Genomic DNA, 25,000 nt, shown 5'->3' with positions numbered 1-25,000 from the left:
TCTGTTTTATATTGTTGTTGTTGTGCGTTAAATGCTATGTATTTGCGGTAAGTTTATGGTCCCCCCCTCTCTAATCAGCCAATGTGGGCCAGCCTATCAGCGGTGTACGGGTGTGTGGGGGGGGGGGGGGGGGGGGTGGGGTATGCTCAATTGCTCATGACCCCATTGCCCGCCCTCCAGTGGCACCAGCGTCGATGTGTGCTCCATGCAGTCTGCTCTGAAGGCGCGCTGCCGCTGCATGTGCACCCCACAGGTGAATGTTGCACCCGCAGGACCACCCGGGGGCACCTGCATGAGTCTCCAGTCCAAAGACCCCCGCCCAATCCTGTGTGTGTGTGTGTGTGTGTGTGTGTGTGTGTGTGTGTGTGTGTGTGTGTGTGTGTGTGTGTGTGTGTGTGTGTGTGTGTGTGTGTGTGTGTGTGTGTGTGTCACGCCTTATGTTGCTGCTTATGATGATGAAGGTATTTGCTATCGAGACACAAAGGGTCATGTTTACGCCGTCCAGTCCCACCATCGCACCGCCGCTGGCACAGAGACTATGTGTGTGTGTGTGTGTGTGTGTGTGTGTGTGCGCGAGCTTAAAGACATAAGCCGTGTGGTGGCCGGCAGCAGTGATGTCATCGGTGTCTCTTGCCTCACCCTTCCAGAGACAGGCGGGTGAGTCAGGCGCGGGGGGGCCCAAGTCTTCGGCCCAGCCGCTGCTCATGAGAACCTTTTCAGACGAGTCCAATACAGTGGTGTGAACAGGTACCGGCCCCGCCTCCAGGCCACACTAAGCTTATCAAAGACCCCCCTCCCTCCCTCCCTCCCCTTCGCCTCCCCTTTTGCCCCTCTCTCCTCGCGTCGTCCACCCCGGCCGTTGGCTCCGGTGGCCTGGGTAGTTCCTCTAGAAGTCCTGCAGGGTACGGGGCCTCCTCTGGCAGACAGGCGGGCCCCTGTGTGTCGTCCCCCCCCCCCTCTGTGATTTCTGAACAAACCCACTGGGGTCCGGCTGAAGAGATGCATTTCATTTGAATGTGGTTCGTTATTGGCACACTACAACCCTTTTTCATACTCCACATCAATGTTCAATAACTATAGACTTAACTTCTGAACAGAACGATGGATGCTCCTTCAGTCGAACTTCCCAATGCACCTCCCACTCAGTGTCGTTTACATTTGGTTTGGTGAAGGGTATTTAGTTTATTGTTCCCCCTGACAATCTCATTCAAACATCTATAGTGCTGGAGACTCTTGTCCAATCAGGTTAAATGTGTCAATTTTTTTTTATTGTTTTTGCCCTGCTTGCTTCCTGGTGTGAGAGCGGATTCGATTGGTCCACCTGTTGTGTTGGCCGAGTCCGCTCTAAACATGGTGGCCGTGCTTCAGGTGTCGTTGCTGTCTGTCGTGTGCGTGTTGTACTGCTTGTGCATTGAACCACCTTTTGTTTCTCTGGTAAATGTGCATTTGTGATGTTCCAGCTTAACCCACTGCATGCCTGTGAGGCTATGTTGAATGCTGCCCCGTGACTGAGACCGCTGCTTTGCTTCAACCCATCGCTTGCGTCAAATGTTGTGGGTTTCAGGAGGGGAGGCACACAAATGGGAAATGGTTATTTCAACCATAGTATTTAAAACGCTTGTCCTGCTTTTCTGTCCACCCTGTAGCTTTCAGAGAACTGCCATCCACAGACATTCAGGTAACAACGTCTGGCCCTTTTCAAGGTTGTGGGGATAGATAAACCGAATTACACCTGGATAGATATCTCGGAGGTCTGTGTGAACATCAGGGATCGATCCTTGATTGGTGATGGGGTCGGTGGGGTGATGCATGTTCTGTGATTTCCGAAAAAAAGCCACAAATCAGCGTGGTTTTGCAATCAGGGGTGATCTGATCTGGGTGTCTTATCGATACGTTGCAGATCCTGTAGGTTTAACCCTCTCTCTGCCTGTTTGTTTCGCCCCCCTCCCTAGATTGCAGCTGTTACACCACTATCCTACAAACATCTCAAGGAAGGAGAGTAGCGGGGGCCATGAAGTAGTAGAACAACAAGAACAGCACCAACAACAGGAACCTTTCAGGACCTCATTCCAGTCAGGACCCTAGTCCGTCCGCCATCTTGCCTGATGTAAAAGAGTCATGTTAATGGTTAAAAAGAGAGACTGAAGACGAGTCAAGTAAAAGAGAAGCCAACCAATTCCAGGAGGGGGGGGGGAGTTCAGAGATGTCTACTGGGGGGTGGGGTTGGACATGCTGGTGCTGCGCCCCTCCCTGCCCTACCTCCCTCCCGTCTCCCCCCTCAGCATGTCCTGCAGAGCCGCAATAGCCCCCCCCCCCCCCCCAAACCGGCCCCTCCCCTTGTTTCCTTCGGTTCTGGGCGGAATGGACGGACGACTGACTCGGATGACGGGCATGTGTTTCTTCACTTTCTTTTTTTAATTTTATTTTCATTTCTTAAATTTTCTACGACTTTGTGCGCCTTCTCAGAAGATCTGCGTCCCTAGCAACGGTTCCCTCTGCAGCAACAGAACCTCACTAGAACCGCTCGCGTTCTGAACCGTGTTGCTCCAGCCACCATCAGCAAGGATATCCCTTCTTTTGGTTTGCACCATGTTCCATGACATAAGAGTGCCACTTTCGCAAGTTGTTTTGCTTTTTTTCCTTCCACTTTTAACGGTTAATGCACTATCCACACTATTTACATGTATATTTTTGTTCCATTCCAAAGGCTCCAGCATGGGTTGTTTTCTGCAGGTGAAACATTGTTCCCGTACTGTAAGACAGACGGTTCAGGATAGAGGCAGGGAAAACGATAAACCAGACCTGTCTTCTAAACAGAGATTTAAACCGTGTCACAGGGTTCTGCAATGGATCTGCCATGGTTCCTGACTTCGCTAACGGTTTGGTGCTTTGAGCTTGACCTAAATCTTCCAATCTCAGCGAAAAATTAATTGAAGAGGTCCCAGTTTTAGACGAGATGATTTCGTATATCTGCTGCACTGTAAATACCTTAGAGATTTATGATAGTTTAAGCTCAAAGCCAAAAATAAACACGTGTGACGCGAAAGGCATGTGTATAATGCCCTCTATTCTAGCTAGCAGGAGTGATGTTGTACGATGGTTGTGTGTTACAGAGGTGCGTATATAGAGAGTATATTTGAGTGTAATGAGCTGCATATGCTGTGTTGTATGCAGTGGCAGACAAGATAACTTGAACCTCGTAGAAATAGTATGGTCGCCAAAATCTGCACTATGAGGGCCCGTGGAGTTTCCCGCCAAATCTAGCTGCCGAGGGTCATGTGACTTGCCTGAGTACACTGAATCAAACCAGATCGATAGATGCCAACATGTGCGCGTACACAATGTCCAAACACACACACACACAAACACACACACGCAGACACTCCCACACACACACTCCCACACTCGATACATGAATAAACGCACTCATGCACTAAAAAGCCTAATTGAGGTGTATATTCATACGGTCCATTAGCTGTGTAGTTTTGCCACTGTTTGTCTCGGGAAGGGTTAGCAGGAGCTTGGAGATGGGTCGCCAAGCTTCCTCATCCGCTCTGCACCAGGTCATTGTACTGAAATGAATGCCACTGGGAGGCATTTACCTCCTCCACCATTACCCACCCACACACTCACTATGCCACCAGTCAGCTTCAGCCATATCTATGTACAGGACAGAGCGAGCCAGGGGGATTGAGTGGAAACCGTCCCTACCTTCTCCGCCCCTTCCCTGCGTCCAAACCAGCCACCTTTTTAGCGCTTCTTGCATTCCATGCCATGATTTGAATCACTTTAAGATATACTGTTATGTCGATTATATTATATGCTTTGTTCTATTTAGTTTTCTTTTTCAAACAAATCTATCTATTTGTCATATTTATTTAAGCTTGATTTTTCTCACAAATTCGTATATATTTTTTATTACGTGAATCTTTTTCGGTTTGTCGCATATTTTTACTGTGGAGAAGAATTGACGTTGTGCCAGTTGAGTGTGTCGACCCCAGACGGCTATGGGGCGAGTCCCATTCGATGTCCTTCTCTCTCTCTCTCTCTCTCTCTGTGTGGGTATGTTTTATTCATTAGTCCAGAGCCCCCCCTATACACGGTTCTCCCAACCGCCCAAAACGTGTGTCGCCGATTATTACTATTCATTTTTCAAATCCCCGTTTTTTGTCAGTGAACACTGACATGGAAGAGCACTGCTCTCTCGTGGGCCGGTGACAACGTGCCCTGCTCTCGTTTGACCTTTGACCCACCCGTGTGTTGGTTCTGAGACACGGCAACGAGGTGGCGATGGCATGAAGCCGACGCCGGTGTCGGTACCACTGGTTCCCTGCGGATGCACCACCGTGACTTTATATCATGACTTGTTTTGTACACAGGAGGCTCCCGTACCAGCCAGGCCGGTACGATCAAGTTCGAGAACGAGAACAGGCCTCTGATGCTTTTTAACGCGTTTTCATTTGTGTTCTTAAATGGGGTTAAAAAAAGAAAGGTTGTTCAGAACCTTGTTTCTATTGAATGTTTTTTAGTGTTTCTCCGGGGAGCTCACTAACGGCTAACAGGAGAGCTAATGTACGTGGCGTTATGTCCAGAGAGGTTACATTACCCTCTACTCTGGCGTACCATACCCCCAGAGATTACCGTCACTGGGGCCGGGGGCTCAACTGAGAGGGAGAGGGAGAGGGGGGGGGGGGGGGGGGGTGCTGCCTGCTTGGATGACAAACAAACCTTTAAACCAGATACCAGAGATGATATTTTCAATGCTTCAAAGAAACAAAATCCTGGATTCTAATGTATTTGCTTGACTAAATGAAAAAATAAAAAAAACGAGAAATACTTTTAATGCAAACTTTTTTCAGCCCCCTTTTTTTATAATAAAAATCGATAACCTCAAAATAAAAAAAAAACGACAAAGAAAGCACGCGAGGCTCGGTCAGTTCAGAGAATGTGGGTGGATGTGCCAAAGAGGCAGGGAGGGGGGGGGGGGGGGGGGGTTTACTGGTCAAGTTTCTACCCTTCCACCCCTCACATCGGGGAAACCCCCTCCCTCCTCTGGCCTGTTGGGTCCTCAGCCTCCCCTCTCAACCTTCAAGATGAATGTACCTCTTTATGACCAGTATGTTCAATACCAGATTTTCTGTAATAAAGCAGAATGTTTTGAAAATAATATGTTTCTATGTATTTTTTCATTGTGTGTGTGTCTGTGCCTGTGACTGTGTGTGTGTGTGTGTGTATGCATGGCCGGGTGTGTGTGTGGCCGGGTACACGTGTGGGTACTTTTGTGTGTCGTGCATACTGCCCTTGTCCCCCCATCCAGATGTTTTGCAGTAATGAGATGGCAGAAGGGCTCAGAAGGATCAGCAGCTCTATGTTCAGTTCACTGCTGCCTTACTGGTTGGCGTCTTAAGAGCACCCACCACACCCACTAAGACCCTCCATAGTAAGTCTGCCTGACGATGTTGTCAGAATATACATGTTGTGTATTTCAGTCTACTGTAGTCCCTTTGTCAATGACTTCTGATCCATTCAAAAGCGGTCGTGGGCCGACCTGTGGGCGAGTGCAGATATGCAGCTATCAGAAATCCTCGCTCTACCAATAATTACACAATGGCACCCTTTCATTTTACGATCTGTTTCAATGGGGTTGTTTGTGTGGCTACGGCCCGTGGATTAAGTTGTTGGTCGAGAGTGATCAAGAGAACAATAGCCGGTTAGTTCTAGATACCGAACACATGCGTTCAGATATTCCTCGGCACATTTCTGTTTATAAATGCATTGTATATCTCTGTTTTGGGAAGTTTCCAGAAAGTTGGCAAAGGGAGGAGTGTTTGGTGGAAACGTATAGCCCTGTACTGGTTTGTTTTGGGTCACCCAGTGGTCGGGGAACCGGAGCAGAGTTTGTAGTGTGAGCTAAAGGTTCCGAGTAGGGGAGGGGTTTGGCGATGGTTCAGATCCAGAGATACTGGTGAGCCCAGCACAGTGCAGAGCTGACGCACCAAAAGCTCAGAGCACGTGAGAGAGTGTGTGAGGGGGAGAGAGAGAGAGAGAGGGAGAGGGACAGGGGGGGGAGGGGCGAGGGAGAGAGGCAGACAGGCAGCAGTAGACAGATGGAGCCGTGTTTGTTTTCAAGTGACCGGCCGCTGCTGCTCAGTAAGTATACAGCCACTGCGGCTCACAACGGGACCCTGTCAACGGACCCTCTCCCACCGCCTCCTCCTCATCCTCGCTGCTCGCTGACGTGTGCTGTGGGAGACAGACTGAAGACTCCCTGGGCTCCGCTTCTATGAGGAGGACATTTCTTGCTCTGGACTATTATTAGACACCTGCAAGTCGTAGGTGGACTCGATGCAGCAGGCGGGAGACTTCAATATAAGTAAAAAAAAAAAAACAGCCCCGTCGGGTCTCGGTACTGGCCGAGTCTGTCTGGATCGATATGTTCTGCGGTTGTGCTACTTGAGGCCTGCGGGTCTTGTCTGGAGGATGTGAGACTCTAGACAAGGTATAACACCCCTCTCCCCCCCCCCACCCCAACCCACCACCGCCAGCTGGTGCATTAGAGCCAACAGAGACTGGTCCAGGGGTGGGGGGGCGTGCAGAAGAGCAGTACAGGTGGTGAGGGGAATGGGCCCGGCTTGGATGCAGGAGAAGAGCGACCGGCAGCCAGAGGAGAGGCCAGGAGAGATGGAGAGCTACCGCAGCCTGCTGCAGGCCGGCTCCCAGCTTCAGGACACTCTGCAGCGTGAGTACGCAGGATCTCTGTGTCCTCACATCACACCGTGGGGCTGAGCTATAGGTCTGCTGCTGCTCGTGCTGTATACACACCCGAAGCCACTGCACACGCACACATACACACACATCAAAGATTGAACGAGTAATGTGTGGTATGAATTGATGCAGTGCAGTATGGTTGAGTTTCACTCGATGTTTACAGCCTTGTAATGTATACCATACTATCCTACTTTTGTGTTGGACTGGATTGTGGTTCATATACATGCAATTTATCCGTTGTCCAGTTTGCTGCAGCTTAGCTTTAGGATCAGGCCCTGTAACCATTAGGTCAGCTGTTTTAAACATCACAGATGAAGGGATGGTTCTCCATAGTCATCATATGGAGATACATAGAATGCTTGATTTGGTGCAGGTACCTTTTACACAATTTAAGATTTATGTATTTTAAATTTATGAGAATCAGGAAACGCAGGAAACGAAAAAGGGTTGCGAAAAGCTAATGATCAGAATAATGATCACATTGATTTTTCCATCCTGACCCATGCACTCTTTTGAATGACGTGTACAAGAGAAAGCGCAGGCTTCTCCATTTATTTTTGGATTTACTGATATTAAGGCGTAAATGCTGAGCAGTAACAAATGACTGCTAGCTCCATCCAGGACTTTCCCACAGAGACTGCTGTTATGTAATTGAAGAGGGGATATTGTAAATTCTCTGAAATGCACCGTAACGGTTGTGAATCAGTCTTTTTCGTACTATTAGATTTCCATTTTGATACTTGGGCCAACGAATCGATTCAAAATCAATCCTCCATTCAAAAAGGTTTCCAATTCAAAATCGAATCTCCATCCAGTACTTGGGGATCCTTGTACTTCGGAATCTACCCCAGTCCTCTGTGAGCTAAGACGGGCGGTTTGGGAAATGATTACATGAGCGCAGAGTAAAGTGTGTCAAATAAAAAAGTTGATTTTATAATTTAAAAAGTTATATCAAATCGAATTCTCAAAGTTGTGATTCGACTCGGAGCAACCGATGATAATGATGGCGATTCTTACCTGAATCGATTCTTCCCACAACGCTGCGACCTTTACCTTGTGTTCCCTGAAATAGTGCCAGAGTTTATACGAGTAACAGGAACGTTTGGGAAAAGGCCAAGGACCATCTATTAATAACCGTTGCAAGTGTGTTCACCGTAGTGATGTGTATGAAATAAGAGCCATCGCAAAAGTCCCCCCGTCACTTGGCTCAATCCACTACTTAGTTAACACAGTTGGGGATAGCTCTGTATGTACCAATGTCAACACACCACCCAGTACATCTAAAAACAACCCTTGCCTCACACCATGAATGATATCAAATAACTATAAAGTTCTTCAATCTTTGCAGGGACAGCCTTGGCGGTGATGCCTTGACATGGTGCTTAGCCATTCATTAACAAACATCTGGCTAAACATCTACTATTTTCATACTCGGGGAGCTTTCCGCTCCAGTCACCTGAATTGTGACTTAGTGGAGACTGTTGAACATTAACACTTGGTATGCACTGAGGATAATCCCTGACCCTAACTCTAACCTATAATGTATGAACAATATGTATAAGTATAAATATTTTGAATTGCATATGGGCGACCACCCCAGAGAATATAGCTGCCATTCCACCCGGCACACGTATTCTTATACCCCAACATTACAATGCACACAACGTAAATATAAATAACAAAATGTATGCACCAATACCAAATACTACAATAAAAATTGCCTTAAACCAAAGCTTAGTACTTTCATTGTACTTTCATAGTTTATAATGCTTTGACATGATTAAATAGAGAGAGCTTCTCCAAATATTTCCAGAATGATCCAAACAATTGTATGATTATTGTTTAACCACAGTTTGTTCATATTTAACTCCAAGGGCCGTATTAAACTCCCTTTCCTAAAACCCAAGCAAACAGTTCTCCACAAGCCCCTGGGTGATGGAATGCGCTTTCCTCCAACACACGCAACAGTCCTGCTTACTAATCCCCTCAGCCCTGCCAGACATGTTTACTCCAAAATATGCCCTGACCTCAACGCATTAGCCGGGGCATTTGTGTACCATGAATGAACACAAGTCTGGTGGCGTGTTTGAAGGAAGGGATTTTCTACTCTGCCAGTGATTTCATGCTTGTGCCTGAGGATGATGATGAGGATGATGATGATGTCCCAACACAGGGGAATGAAGAGTATAAATGACATGAGCCTGAGTTTGAGTGGGTAGCCTGAGATGGTATGAACACTTTTTTATGAAGAATGTTTTTAACTTCTGTTCTCCCTGTGTGTGTGTGTGTGTGTGTGTGTGTGTGTGTGTGTGTGTGTGTGTGTGTGTGTATGCATACACCATATCAAAATGACACCTCACACGTGTGGCTCTGTGAGATGTTGATTGATGAGCATAGATGTACTTTACTCAACAAACTTCAAGTTATACTGAATATCTATGGTGGACATAATAGCAGACAAAAAAAAATTAAGGCAATGCTGAAACTTTTATCCAATGTGACTTACAGTGAGTCCAGATACAGGTCACTAGGCAATATAGGGATCTAAGGTAGGGCTCAGGAAAAGGATGGTGTAGTACATAGGGTCTTCGATTTCTAGCCAAAATGTTATGTATGAAATATCCAACGTACTGTACGCATCCTTAGGAATGTATCTAAAGAAAGTGTTGTGTTTGATAATAGTTAAATAGTGCTTCTTGCACGAGGGGGCTTACAGATTAGACTGCAGACATTTGGGGATCAAACCCAGGATTTATGTGTCTAGGAGTGAAACACCATAGCCCCCTAATATCTGAGTCGTGTCAAACCCAGCCCCTTAGTGTCCACATGTTAATCCCCAGTAGAGTTCATCTATCTAACATGGGCATCTAGCCTGTGTCTTTTTATCATGCGGTCCAAAATCTGATGTCCCCTCCTGCCTTGCTCAATTGTAAAAACCTGGGATACCTAGGCTGTTTCATATTGCACGTGAAGCCATAAAACCTGTAAATCTACAGGCCTGCAGCATACAGGGACATAATGTTTCAACAGCCTTCTCAATTTGTGCTTGAGGCATGCAGTCCAAGGTTATCTTGCTCTCGAAGGCAAGATCAGCAGTTGTGATTTAGAATTGTATTTACCTAAAGCCTTGTCTTTTATTCTTCTAAAATAATAAAACACAATTGAAATGCACTGTCAGTCAGTGTCTATGTCTCTGTTATAAAACAAGCTTTATTATATTTTACGATGGATATAATGAGAGCATAACAAGCATTAAATGTGGTAGATAGGCCGTTGCACATTTGTAACAGTGACCGTGAGAAAATAATTTAAACCTAAATTGAAGTTCCCTTCAGCTAAGACCCCCTGTCCGACACGGCGCATCAATTCATCATACCAGTCTCTGTATCAGACACATGAAACATTGAACAGGGAGGAGTGGGATACATTACCTGTTACCTGGAAACGGACACCCCCCCTCCATCTCTCTCTCCCGCCCTTTTTACACACTATTTCTCTCTTTCAGTTGTGCTACATATTTAATGTATTGTCTATAATGGATGAGCACACGGTTAGTTGTGTGGGAATCAGCTTCCCTTCCGATGCATTAACCCTCTGGCAGGGATCACTTTGGTGGGATGCTAAGCGATCATGATGATGAAGATGTTACTCCACTTCTATTGCATCTATTTACATTAACATGCCTTTACATTTTTTTGGGTATATTCTCTATGGTAATCTGCCTCCTTGAATCAAGGGGCTACTATGCATGTATGAGGAACTATCTTCTGAAAAGTCTACTAAGGTCAACCAACATGATTCAAACATGCTACTGTAAAGTAACTGTGCTACTTGTGTAATGAATGTTTCCACTGTAATGTATGCTACTAGGGTAAGGAATCCACATACCAACGCTGGCTCTTGTTTGATTATCTTTACTGCCCATTTGTTCCTCATGGCCTGCCATTGTGTTGAAGAATCTAGCTTTTCATTGATCTCTCTGAAAATATTACTAATGAAGACAATCAAACAGAAGGAAGCTGTTTTATTGAGGGCTAATTATATGCTTTATTAATATTAATGCAGTATAGGCCTACCTCTACCTAAAGTCCAAGTAGACCAGCATAAGTCTTACTTTAAAAAACAGGGGGGAGGGGGGGGGGGGGGGACGTTCACGGTTGAAGGATTATACGAATTGTATAATTAATAGTTATTTATGCAAATGTACATCCTTAAAACGTGCATCTACTTGCAGAGGTCACTGTTCCTGTGCAGCTTACGGAGGTGGTCGGCTACATCGAGAAACAGGTTGCATACTTGTCAGGTGAGGCTTTGTCCAAGTGCCAACACTCAAAAACATCACAGAACCTACATGCATAAAACATTGTGACTACGCAATGATTGCATATTCTGAACCACAACTTTTCTCTTAAAGTGACCTCATGTGTCTTGTGTCGACAGGGGGTCGTGGGGAAGACTCCAGCGTCATTATAACCCTCCCAGAATGCTCTGCGTTTAGCGACATCCCAGAGGAGTCTCTGGCCAAAGTCCTGACCTACCTCACTCTCATACCTCGGTGTGTTCCTTTTCCATCTGGATTTGCGTTTGAATCTATTCGTCTCCCTCTCCCTCTCCCCGCAATGCAGTGCATCCGTGCATTTTGTATTCTGGGCACGGTTGGCCTTTGGTTAAACTCTGGAACTCTTTTTCTTTCTCATTTAACTGAATGCGGTGATAGGCCTACTGGTTATTATTACTAATGGGAAATATATACTTGTTATGATTGGTGGAAACAAGCATTCAAAAATAGCCATTCCGTCACGCAAAAGTGCCTAGGCTTACAATGTCTATTGACTCTTGTCTTTGTTTCCAGAACAAGGCAGCCAGGAGTAAAGTTTATCATCATTTTAGACCGAAGACTGGACACTTGGGGATCAATCAAAACTGCTCTTGGCAGAATAGCGGTGAGCAATATCCCGTCAGCTGAATTAATTTCAAGTCATTTCATTACCATGTCCATTTTACAATGGCCATAATGCGCCAGAACACGGCTGATATAATAATAATAAAACGGCAGTGCTACTTCTCTCGTCTCGTCCTCCATGGTGCTACTCAGATGATGAGTAAGCAAAGTTTTGCCACGGCGTTTCTTTTTTCCCCGCTCCCTGAGATGACGTCACATTTGGCGTGACGATGCGGCGGGAGAAACATTACGAGGAGGAGGAGGAGGAGAGAAGAAGCAGAAGAAGATGGTAGGGAGGGAGAGGACGCAGTCAGTGCTGCTGCCACCCCCGCGCTAATGTGGTAGCAGCAGCAGCGGCAGCATCAGCATCACTGCTGCAGCCGTCGCCAGGAAACCGGAGGGGTAGCCTGGCATCGCCCGCCTACACGGGGACGCGGTGCTGTAACTTTTAACCACAGAGAGAATGGCTTCCCATACGATAACCGAGAGGTTTCACCCGCACAAGATGCCCAGGATACGGAGGAGTCCGGTAAAAAACGAAAATCGTTGTTTACTTTGACTTTAAGTGCATTTAGGGAAGAGTTACGACTAAGTTTGGGCGGGCTGAGAGAAATGCGGCATTGGCATTGGCACGCGCGCCGTCTGCAGCTGGGCAGTGAGCGCGGCACTGCGGTGCACTGTAGGATTCTGCTCAGTCATGCTATGGCTCTCCATAGGAACACATGGCTGATGCTCAATTTAGTGCGAAAAGTTGATCGGCTGATGCATGTACATTGTGAAAGGAGTCTTTAACATTGTATCTGTTTGATGGAAGTAGGGGTGAATCAATGTCATGTGTGCCGAATAGACACACATGAGGCGACTCTAGGTATATATCTTTTTTTATTATTACATTGCGTTTGCCCAATATAGGCTTCGTATGATCATGTGTTTCAGTGTGTTGTGCTGCTGTTGCTTTAGAGCTTTATGCTAAATACTGCAGACCTGGCGCCTATAGCATTGCCACGACTGTACTATGATGCCGGTCTATGAATGCAACTTTAAATTGTTCTGACAATGTAAATCATTTGTTGTTCTAAACCACAATAAAAAACACATCACATATGCTAATTATGCATATACTTTTCCATGACATGTAGCCTATGCATCACTTGGATTTAACTGCAGACATCAACATAGGACATAACTCGTGTGCATTGCATAGTTCAAATTTTTTCTACCTTGTCATGGTGTGTCCCCAAATGCCCTATAGTTGCAGTGCTGCCTAGTCTATACCATCTGATTCCCCTGCTGAGACACAGAGCGAGCTGTAGTCCCTTAGCCAGTATAGAGGTGAAAGCTGACAGTTGAGACTGTCAACACACTCTTGTCAATGATTCAATGACCTCCCTCTTACTGCACTGTCACAGATTCTGAGCGATCAGCACTCTGGTATCGATGCATTTCAGATAGCCAAAGTCATTTTAAGACATAAAAGAAAACATAACTTAATTTAGTCCTTTTTGGGTGCGTTTTTGATTTTGTTTATGTTGATGCATGTATGTCGTACCAAATGTTCTGAATGCAAAAAAAGGCTATATGTTAATTCTTATGGCTCTATCTATTGCTGAATACTTCTTCTCTCCTATCCTGCTAATATCTGTCCAAACTACGTTCATGCTCTTTAGCAAAAATAAAGACAGAGGGGTCATTCTACGGCTGCACAGCAATCCATTATCAATTTATTAGCATCATTTAAGTAGGATGGTATCTTCACAAGTTAATATATCTTATTGTGGTCGTTTTAATTTGACATTATTACTTCACATTATCATTTACCTTACACAGGAGTGCAATGACCTTGGAAATCCTTCCAATGGGATTCCAAGATCCAATGCATATTTATTGATGCACGATTGATGTACGATTTAAATGCCCTACAGTGGGGTTCTCACTAAATTAATCATTTTCAATTTAGTCATTTAAATGTACAGATGCATGCCATTAACTAACACCTATAGGAGTGAAGCCTGTTGCTCAAAGGGGCTAACCGATGTGACCGGGATGTGAACCGGGAACCTTTCGGCGTCCTAACCACTTGATGATGCTCCATCTTCCCCCAGGCTTCCTTCCCTGGCAACCTCCACCTGGTGCTGGTGCTGCGCCCCACCAGCTTCTTCCAGCGCACCGTCACCGACCTGGGCTTCCGCTTCAGCCAGGAGGATTTCATGCTGAAGATGCCAGTAAGGCAGCACACCCTCAGATACCAAACATGTCCCACCCCACCTCCAGGTATATTCTCCTCTAACGGGACGACCCAGCACAATGCCATTAAGAGCGTTTCTTGCTTCTGTAGATGTGAACGTATGTATTCTGTGTATTAAAGGTGAAAGGTTCTACGGACGTTCAGAAATGTTTTCAGGTGTAGTGGGACTCGTGTTCATTACATGTGTGTAACTAGTCAACTGAATTATTTTGTTGAAGCATTAAGCAATTATGTGACATACTAATAATACTACCGTACTAAAGTAATTGTATTCTATTATGATCAGGAGCTATCAAGGATAAAGCCGGTTTTCATGTAATGGTGTCTTTAACAATGCTGATGTTTATAAATCACATGTCAAGAATGTGTTAGAACGAGTTCAATTAGACAACTGACACAGTAGTTTTGCAAATTCAGTTACTTTAACAGTTGTTGTTGGAGGTCAAGCAATCATCTCTGGCTCCTGACCATTCATTCTGGTACTAAAGGTGTGAGGGTTAAACTACAACAACAAACATTACATTTTGTGGGTACAACATTGCTCAGTGAAAGAGGTTGCTCACGGCTGGTTTTTCCTGCCCCCTGTAGGTAGTGATGCTGAGCTCGGTCACAGACTTGCTACGCTACATCGATGAGAACCAACTGACCTCTGAGTTTGGTGGCACGTTAGACTATTGCCATAGCGATTGGATCGTCCTACGAACGGTACGATAGACATTACAATTGTTCTATAATTTATTGGCAAAACCCCAAAAAAGATTCCCAGGATTGCTGCAAGTTGTAAATCTCAAGGATTATTTGGCTACATTATAGTCTTAAACTATGTTCTCCTGTAGAGATCAGTTTTATTTACCTTCTGATGTTAAATATCACATGTAAAGGTTGCCGTGTATTTGAAGGATACAAGCTTTTAGTTTTGTTCCCTTCAAGATTGTCGTTTACGGTCCTCACATGCCCCCCTGTCTCTGTTGCCATGGTGATATAGTCAGCATCCCTGTATTTTTTTCTTTATTTTCTATGTGTGCTCTCTGCTGCCCCCGCAGGCGATAGAAAGCTTTGCAGTGACAGTGAAGGACATCGCCCAGATGTTGCAGTCCTTCGGAACCGATCTGGCCGAGACGGAGCTCACGGATGAGGGAGGGGCGATTGAATGCCTCCTGAAGGCTCACACCGACAAGTACAGGAACCTCAAGGTACTGATCTACATCTATTGATCTGTCTTCACTTCACAGGGTGGGATTGTGTGTCGCATGAACAGACGTTACATGTTCTGCTATCCTTACGGCCAGACTAGGGGAGCGGGCTAGTCACAAGACATGTTCCATTCCATATCAGCTTTGAAACCCTTTAAATGCACAAGGAAAGTAATGGTTTAACTACTAAATAACACAAAGACAGCTTAACACTAAACATTAAGAAACACAGGACATTGCTGAGATGGAGGTGGCAACATGTGTGTGTGTGTTGTCCACTGATGATCTTTAAAACTAACTCAATCAAACAACAAAAAACATAAAAACCATGGCAAAGCAAAAGACCGGAATAGAGTGAATGACGCCGAAAAATACGATCACGATCATAGCACTATGTTTACTGACAATGTTATCCAAAGCAAGTTAGGATTAATTGAAAATAAATTGTCTTTTCTTCGTTGTACGTTTCATTAAGGAGTAGGTAGGGGCAAGGGTCAGGGTCTCGTTGAAGGATGGCTTGAGGCAGCATGCCAACCTAGGTGGTTTAACCTTGCTGGGTTGAAACCTAATAAGTAGGCTTTTGTTTTGTTTTGTACACTGCAGTATGGCGTTATGTAAGACGTAATCTGCACGATACCAAAACTAGAAGAACATTCCAAGATATGACTTGATAGTCTTGCTTGAAACAGCATAATGAGGCCTGTGTGAACATTCTCTATCCATTAGTCTTTTGAAGACATCCAGGAAGCATCCATCTTATTAATCATTCAGCTATTCATTGAGCTGAGCTCCTATGACCAAACCTAAGTGGAGCCCTGACTATGAACTGTATCACAGACTCCCAACATACACACGTTCCCATGTGAACCATGTGAACCACCATCTATTGTTACAGGAGCCTAGGAGAAGCTTAGCCTTCTTCAGCTAGTGTCAAGTAGCATGCACAGTGTATATCCTTGGTACATCTAGGCCCTCTGGGAGAGACCTAGAGAGATACATACAGGCTTTCGGCACATTCTGTGGAATTTTGAATGTAGCTACTCTGACTCGTAATCATTACATTATTTTGATTTGAATAGTGTCAGATGTACACAAGGTAGTGGTTATGGTTAGGGTGTTTTGCTTTTGGCAAAAGGTAATTTGGTTCGATCTCTGATCTCCGCAGCCAACGACTATCATAATCAGCTCTCTTTATACCAAAAGCCTTGAAGTTGTGGAATTCTTAACCTTGTTTACATACTTTTATATTGACATGTCCTACAATATTCGCCTGCACTGATGTGTTTGGTTGTGTTGTATTTTAACATTGTGGAGTGTGTGCGACCAGCCATTCTCCACGCACACTCCACAATGGTACTATATTGCATTTTAATAATTTATTCTGTTTTGAGAAACGACACAATGAAACCGAAGGGACATTTCCACCATTGTGGACATTAAAGTCAATTCTGTGCCCATCGTTATAATCCCCTGGTGTTTGGCAGGAGGCCATCAGGTCAGTGTCCAAGGAAGGCCGCCACCTTCTGTCCATTCTGGAGAGCTCTGGGAACGAGGAGGACTGCCACTGGGACGTGAGACTGGACTGGGACACAGTGCAGAGGCAAGAGAACACCCCACAGACCTTTGGTTGGCTTATGTTCAAGCTACATTTATAACCATAGTTACACCATGATGATAGTGTTGGCTGTGTTGCTGGATGTTGTCAGCATTTCTAAAATGAATTGACAGGATGTTTCACACCAGAATTGTATGATTTGAATCCTGTTTTGGAGAAAAAAAATGTGCCAAGTGACTCCATCTTCATGCAACACACCTTTGATCCTATGCTCTCTGCATCTGCTCTACTTTAAGCCATGGTGTTATAATGCAGCACACGTAACACACCCACTTATCATCGTTATATTTCCATGTATTCCTCAATAATTCAGTGTGGTTAATGCATTATTAATAGTAACTACAGTCGAGATACTCAACACATACTGAAGGCTGATCTGAGGGCTGTGTGTGTGTGTGTGTGCGTGCATGTGTGCGTGTGCGCGCTGTGGTTCAGGCTCCTCTCCCAGCTCCGGGACATGGAGTCCGCCTTCGACGGCTTCTTTGAGAAGCACCACCTCAAGCTGCTGCAGTGCATCCAGCTGCTCAGATATGAGAAGAGCTTTCAAGAGGTATGACTGAAGCACCGAGCATCGTGTCTGTGTGTACACTTTGATGCACTTATTAATAGAACATATGAAATCATAGTATAAACAAATCAATGAAAAAGCCTTGTTCTTCTGATTGCTGTAGCTAATCTGTTGTCTATTCAGTTGTAGTTTTAATTGTACCCGTTCATAAAGCCATAAACCCATATGCTTGCAACTAAAGAATTATATATGAACTCTAAGGCTCTCGCCTTATGTTTTACAATTGTGTGTGTGTGTGTGTGTGCCTTAACCTGGTGTGTGTGTCAGATGGAGAAGAGTCTGCAGGGCCTGACGTCTCAGGAGAAGGAGCTGTCTTCATCAGCGGAGACGCTGGCTCAGGCAGAGCAGGCTCTCAAAGAGCTGGAGAGTCTGGATTCACAGGCCCAGGTCAGTCCTCTCCACGCCCCGCTCTCTAAGACTGTTAAAACGTGAGGGAGTCCACAGGCCCCAGTGGATGCCAGCTATTTTAATGTCTTCCTTGAATGTGTTTCACGTATTGTCATCTTAATGGTAGCGTAGGGACAGCAACAGCAGTGTTTAAGAGGATCAGTGGCATACAATTAAATATGTGTCGTATACACTATTTTTGTGCTTCTTTTTTCTTAAGTGCTCCTTTCGTTTCGTCCCCTTCTAACCCTAACTAACTTGGGCAGTGGAATTTAGTGATATTTGAATCTATTGCTGCACATCTCACAAACCATTGCATCATTTTCGGCATCAAAAATCGTGCAGAAAAATCATACCAAAAAAAAGGTAATTGTGTAAATTAGTGTCTGTGCGTGATTGTTTGCTCACATGTGTGTGTCTGTGCGTGTGTGTCTGCTCGCATGTGTGTTGGTGGACAACAGCTCTCGACTGTTGTCCACTACATTACACAGTGCAATCAAAGGCAGGGATTGTTCCAACATAATCACACTGGGGCACGCTTGTGCTTGTGCGTGTGCGTGTGCGTGTGTCCCCCAGGAGGTGATGGGCGGCGCCCAGATCGTCATCCTGCACGGCCACCAGCTGGCGGCCAGCCACCACTACGCCCTGGCGCTCATCGTGCAGCGCTGCAACGAGCTGCGCCACCACTGTGACACACTAAGCTCCGCCCTCAAGGCCAAGCAGACACGCCTCCTCTGCACACACCAGCTGCTGCTGAGCTTCGGCCAGGTACGCCCCCTCGTCAGGACACAGACCTGTGGAACTAGACATGTATGGACTGTACTGGGAAGGTATGGGTGTACACGGGGCACGATTTAGGACAGGGACGTCAGACACGCATGGACACAGAATGGATGCACGCGGACGTTGGAAGAGACGCCTCTTTCTGATGGCGCGCACGCACGCGCACGCACGCACACACAAAAATGTCCCCCCTGACAAAGCATATTCATATACCATATATATATATACACACACACACACACCTTCATAAACAAACACACATACACACATCCTCATACTCTCACACACAGATACACACACACACACACACCATCTCTCTCTCACATACACACACACGCACACGCACACACACACTCTTAAGGAACACAATTCTTAAGGAACAGACATAAACACGGGAGTAACAGATCAGACATACATGCTATACACACACAAACACAGAGGCAGACATAAACACAGGAGTAACAGAATATACATAAATACGTATACACACACACACACACACACACTCTGTCTCCACCCCTGTGCCCTGTCCAGGCCCAGACGTGGTGTGACGACGGGGCCTACCTGCTGGCCAACCAGCTGGTGGAGCGCTTCCAGTCCAAGGAAGGGGCGCTGGCCGCTCTGAGGGACATCGAGAGGTTCCTGGAGGGGGCCCCGTCCATGCTGAGCTCGGGGCCCGAGGCCCTGCTGCAGGAGTACGAGGCGGTCCTCACGCCACAGCTGCAGGTCATCTCATACCAAACACACACAGAGCAGCGTTACATTCATGTGGTCCTCTACGGCCCCAGCCCACGTGGACACACTCAGTGGTTATTGAAATAACTGACTATGAATAACTGATATTTATTTAGATTTTCGATTTTTTTCTATTCTTTGTTTCTGTTCCTATTGTACTGTTACTATTGGTCTTCTAATTCACTAGATGCTTCATTTTGTTATTTGTTGAAAAAAAATACTTCATAAATAAAGTGTGATTATTATTAGAATTTTTAATGATGAGTAACACTACATCACATAAAATCATACAGAATTTCATGATATGAACAATACCACAATACCAATACAATTAAAAAGTAATTTTTCCTTAGATTTCCAAAGAGTTCCAACACTTTATCCCGTTGGACGACAACACATTACACCTCCCTCTCTCCCTCCCCCCGCTGTGTCCTTCAGAGTCAGATGCTGAAGACGTTTGAGAAGCACGGGACGGTGCAGCTCATGATCCAGAACCGCCAGGCCTGCCTGAGGAAGCTGGCGGACAAACACGTCCGGCCGGTGCAGCTGGTGGTGCCCAGGCCCGACAACAACGCGCCCCGCTGCAAGTCCCCCCTGTTCTCCCCCAAGCACGGCATGTGCACACACACACACACACACACACACACACACACACACACACACACACACACACACACACACACACACACACACACACACACACACACCCAGACACACACACACACACACACCCAAACACACACACACCCAGACACACACACACACACACCCAGACACACACACACCCAGACACACACACACACACACACACACACACAGACACACTCACACACACACACACAGACACACTCACACACACACACACCCAGACACACTCACACACACACACACCCAGACACACTCACACACACACACCCAGACACACTCACACTCACACACACACACACACACACCCCAAAGCATGATATATACCCACACAGTCACATAACATGATACACTCCAAAGCCTAGTAGGTAATCACAGACACGCACACAAACACACACACACACATTCAATTTACATGCTCACAAACACACATATGCATGACGCTGAAACACAATCACAGGCAAGCACACACGCTCAAGGCCGCACACATACACATGCACACGCGGACAGAACAATTTCTGTAAATACTACATGTAGCTTACTACTAATGTAAATTTGGAAGAAAATACTCACTCAACAATTTAATATACTTACACACATACACCTACCTGAAAAACATGATCTCTCAGGGAGTCATAGTATGCCCTAACCCTCTGCTAGCCCTGTTACTAGAGCTTTTACAAGCCCTACTAGCCTTTTAACTAGTTCTACTACTTCTCCTACTACTATCTCTTCTACTAGCCCTACTTCATGTCCTACTATCACTACTACTAGCCCAACTAGCCCTATAACTAGTCCTGTACTACCCAGGGCATCCCTGCTTTCCTTCTGCACAGCTTTGGCAAAATAAGCTGTCAGCAGAGTCCCCCTCCCTACCTCCAGAGGTCCACCCCGAGGCCTCCTGCTGCCCTCCTCTGGGGCCACATTAACTCACCGCAGGATATCCGTCAGTTTGCCCCAAAGTGTTCCCGTTCTGAGCCCGTTCCTGGGATCAGACCCCCTCACCTCGTATGAAAGGCGAGGCGTGGAACAAGGGCAGCTGGTTCTAATCAGCCCTTTGGGAACCAACGCCCCCCCCACCCCCCCCACTGTTAGCCCTGATGCTAGCCGTGCTTGCTGCCGCACTACTCGGTTGATATACATTAAAGGAGCTTTCATCCTACCTCTGGGCCCCAGGAGGCCACAGCCCCGGTGGATCCAGGCCTTACTGAACTCTGGGCGGCTCCAGTGGGGGATCGGGCCGGTGGGCGGTGCATCTGCCGCTGTGTGGCGCCTTCACATGGGTCCATCGCTTGGTGTTTGTTTGCCCGAGACTGGGCTCATTAAAATAATTAAGAGTAGAATAAAGAAAGAAGAGCCATGCACTGTTTGCATCTGTGGTCATGAAGGCTTTGTTCTGTTGTGATGTGACCCCCCCCTAGTAATGAGATTAATAATAACGATGATATGATGGTTGATAATTAACTATCCATAGGCTGTCCGAGCACACCAGGGAAAGGGGGGGGGGGGGGTGTATGTATACTGTAAAGGCTTTTGCATGTACAAAGACACACACACACACACGCGCGCGCAGGCAAACACACCTACGTACACGCACACGGACACATAAATACACAGACAAACACACTCATGCAGACAAATACACAGACGGACACACAATGATAAACGCAGACACAAAAACACGCACTGCAATGCAGGTATTACGGGGCACGTACATTATGTGACACACACACACCCTTATGCATACAAATGCGATTCAAAGGTTGGGATGAAGGAGAGGCTGTCGTGTCAGCTGTTCTTCGTGTTGAAGACAAGATAAAGCAGCACACCAACAGCGCTACAATTCTCTGAACTGCGACATGTTCAGCATAACCCCATTGGGGCTCTCAACCTTACATCTGACCACATCGCCTTGAGAAATGAGTCTGTTTGATTGACAGTGAATGTATTCTACCCACAATGCTGCAGCAGGGCTAAAATACAATAAACCACTTTTTTATTCATTTTTTATAAAGGCGATGGCTTGAAGTTCACTTTTGACCTGTCTCTGCCCGGAAAGAAAACGTCACGGAAAACCTCCAGCAGTAGAAAGGTGGGGCAGAAAAAGTAATAATAATTAAACTGAAACTGAATTTTTTTTCAATGGCTTTCTATGAGACCCATTGGCTTTTAACCCCATTTACTAATGGCACCGAACCCCACATGGAGAATGATGTGGTTTGTGTTCCCCGCGGCGGCTCCAGATTGAGGTGATGCACGACTACCAGGAGAACCGGAGCTGTGTGTCCTACACTCTGGACGGAGAGGAGAGCCCCGACCTGCTGAAGCGGTGAGCTCCCATCTGTCCACCACGCCCCATGTTGTTGTTTACCTCTCTGTTTCACCATGCTAACGATGCCCTCTGGTGTGTGTGTGTGTGTGTGTGTGTGTGTGTGTGTGTGTGTGTGTGTGTGTGTGTCTTTGTTGGGGACGGGCTGTGCATGCTTGTGTGTGAATCTGTATGTGTGCGCATGCCCGTGTGTTTCTGTGCATGCATTGCATGCATGTCTCTGTATACATTTGTGTGTGTGTGTGTGTGTGTGTGTGTGTGTGTGTGTGTGTGTGTGTGTGTGTGTGTGTGTGTCTGTGTGTGTGTGTGTGTGTCTGTGTCTGTGTGCGTGCATGGGTCCTCCACAGCCATGTGCTGAGGGAACTGATTGAGACGGAGAGGGTCTATGTGGAGGAACTCCTATCAGTCCTACTGGTGAGACCTCCTTTTTATTTCCCACTTTACACTTGAGTGCATACAATTCATCTCAATAATGACCACCATGGGACTACATCTAAGGCCCATGCCTCATAGACACCCCCCCCCCTCCCCCAACACCCCTCAGACCCCCTACTGTGCTATCTTGATTAAAATGTATTGATTACAGCTGTGATGGTTGTCTTTTCCGCTGTCATCATAATAGGCGTATTTATAAGTTCCTAATGCATATTTCAGGGTTACCGGGCAGAAATGGACAATCCCTCCCTGTGGGATCTCTTGCCCCCAATCCTACGCAGCAAGAGAGACATCCTGTTTGGCAACATGCCAGAGATATACAATTTCCACAGCAGGTGATGTTTAATCGCGTGTTAAATTATAGGCGTTCAATGTAAAGGAAGTGCATGTTGTGGCTGTTGCTGAATGGATTTTTTCAATCGCTTGAATGGATTTGGTCCACAGATTACTCAATATTCCGTATTCATAAATGTTCAATTCACTGTTTTCTATTAACTGTCTGCCAGCACTTTCCTAACCTATTGAACAAATCATTATTTTGTGTGTGAATTATACATTGTTTTGTATGTTGTTGCCATGAACATAAGCTAATCACAAAATACAAAGAAAAATAGGCAATAAAAGACAAACACAAGCATGGAATAATGGAGATTTTTTGTATAAATGCTTTAAAAACATACCCCTCCTGGATAAACCACAAACCCATCCTTTAATATAAATACATAACTACACAGTGGTGTAATCAATGCAGAGATGAATGGTGCAAAATCGCTTGACACAAACAATTGTCACAACCAAAACGTATTGAGCAATAGTCTCAAGGAGGGATGGAAATGTTTAAAAAAAAACTTAAAATGGATTATCCTGATCTTCCTTTTAGTTTCTTGTTTGTTTCATTGGTTAGCGCCGCAGTACCACACTGTTACTAGCCCGACCCGACCCACGGACTGTCTTACTAATTACCAGGTAGCAGTTAGCTGTGACTGCTCTATGCCCCACCCCCCCCCCCCACGCAGCCCGCTGCTTCTAGATCCTTCCCGGGGACATGTCGTGGCTAATGAATCAGTCACTCCTGGTTAAAACAAAGGCTTCTCCAATCCTGTCAACCTTTATTTTTCCCTGTAATTTTAATTCTCAGCGTGGGGGGGCTTGATTAGTGTTGATCTTTGTACTGAATCCGTCTCGCTGGTCTCCTGCTGTGTTAAATGGCTCAGTTTGATGGCTGAGGTTGGGAAATAATTACACTTTAGCATCCGGTGGGGGGTGTGGTGTGTCAGTTGTAATATTGAATGTTATATTAAACTGGTGAGGGAGGCTGCCGTTATGCACTTATAGTGTTGTACAATGCCTTTGTTTGATTTGTAGCGTGTTCGGAGCCACTGTGTCACGCGCTAATGAAAGAGGCTTTGATTTGTTAGCTCAATTAAAAACTGTGTTTGAAGCACGGACGTCCATTGGTTTTGGTCATGGGACTTTAGTGTTGAGTCTGCATGGTCACAGCTGTGGACGGTTGTACACATAATAAGGCAAAGTTTGCCGTCTTTTGAATGGTCTATTCGCCCGATAATGTTCAACTGTTTCTATACACCAGGCCCATGCAAACCCCAAAAATGACAAGCAGGGTCATAACATAGTGAAGTATAACGACATGACACGTTCTTGTGTTGTCGTGGTTGTTAAACCCATGGTGTATTTGACTTCATAAGCAGATGGTTTGACGACCTCATGAGTAGCAAGGTTGACAACTCTAAATACAACATTTGTGACCATATCGAAACCTTACATGTGTGATGTCATAGTGTAAACCCCTCCTGGGGTTTGTGTATTCACTGTGGGTTGTGGATCTTCACAGGGTGTTCCTTCAGGACCTGGAGGGTTGCATAGACACCCCTGAGAGGGTAGGAGCCTGCTTCCTGGAGCAGGTACGCTCCCTTTGTTTCTGAGTGCTGGCTCATTTCTCTTGTTTTTTTTAAGTTGACATACTTCGGATTTTGACATTTTGGACGCGTTGTTTACTTACTCCTGTGTCAACGCCACCCCTCTGTATAATGGGATTTGGGTTTTCTTCCCACAGAAAGAAAACTTCCAGATGTATGAGTGTTTCTGTCAGAATAAGCTGCGTTCTGAGGCACTATGGCGGCAGTTCTCAGACTGTGCCTTCTTCCAGGTGCGTTCCCCTAGTCCTGCTTTTACCTGCTTTTACCTTCTTATTGACACGGAACACATTTGGGATAGTCTGTCACATAATTTAAGATAAATGTTACTTGTTTTGTTCTGTCAATGTTGTTTCTGAAATATATTCCCAAAATATATTTGAATAATAATCTATGCATAATTATATGATAATAAAAAGAC

General features: G+C 45.7%; 2 protein-coding genes across 2 annotated transcripts in view; both read left to right on the top strand.

Moving 5' to 3' along the window:
* The window catches only part of atp11c (ATPase phospholipid transporting 11C (ATP11C blood group)), a gene marked incomplete at its 5' end in the record, with an annotated part of 32,754 nt that extends 27,587 nt beyond the window's left edge, over positions 1–5,167 (top strand). The window contains 2 exon segments of the mRNA XM_030367611.1: positions 1,647–1,678; positions 1,953–5,167. Coding sequence (XP_030223471.1) covers positions 1,647–1,678; positions 1,953–2,085 — 165 coding nt within the window.
* Positions 5,168–6,053: 886 nt separating this feature from the next.
* The window catches only part of mcf2a (MCF.2 cell line derived transforming sequence a), a 27,484-nt gene continuing 8,537 nt past the window's right edge, over positions 6,054–25,000 (top strand). The window contains exons 1-19 of the mRNA XM_030367613.1: positions 6,054–6,739; positions 11,003–11,071; positions 11,209–11,323; positions 11,621–11,711; positions 13,813–13,932; positions 14,544–14,660; positions 14,999–15,148; positions 16,633–16,753; positions 17,192–17,313; positions 17,599–17,718; positions 18,295–18,486; positions 19,036–19,227; positions 19,675–19,849; positions 21,897–21,973; positions 22,125–22,210; positions 22,558–22,624; positions 22,865–22,980; positions 24,498–24,567; positions 24,720–24,812. Coding sequence (XP_030223473.1) covers positions 6,622–6,739; positions 11,003–11,071; positions 11,209–11,323; positions 11,621–11,711; positions 13,813–13,932; positions 14,544–14,660; positions 14,999–15,148; positions 16,633–16,753; positions 17,192–17,313; positions 17,599–17,718; positions 18,295–18,486; positions 19,036–19,227; positions 19,675–19,849; positions 21,897–21,973; positions 22,125–22,210; positions 22,558–22,624; positions 22,865–22,980; positions 24,498–24,567; positions 24,720–24,812 — 2,211 coding nt within the window. The 5' untranslated portion in view covers positions 6,054–6,621. The remainder of the gene's footprint in view (positions 6,740–11,002; positions 11,072–11,208; positions 11,324–11,620; positions 11,712–13,812; positions 13,933–14,543; positions 14,661–14,998; positions 15,149–16,632; positions 16,754–17,191; positions 17,314–17,598; positions 17,719–18,294; positions 18,487–19,035; positions 19,228–19,674; positions 19,850–21,896; positions 21,974–22,124; positions 22,211–22,557; positions 22,625–22,864; positions 22,981–24,497; positions 24,568–24,719; positions 24,813–25,000) is intronic.

Source organism: Gadus morhua, chromosome 10 (assembly GCF_902167405.1).
Source record: "Gadus morhua chromosome 10, gadMor3.0, whole genome shotgun sequence".
NCBI classification, from domain to species: Eukaryota; Metazoa; Chordata; class Actinopteri; order Gadiformes; family Gadidae; genus Gadus; species Gadus morhua.
The sequence above is the reverse complement of the archived record's forward strand: the minus strand, read 5'-3'. Positions and strand labels throughout refer to the sequence as shown.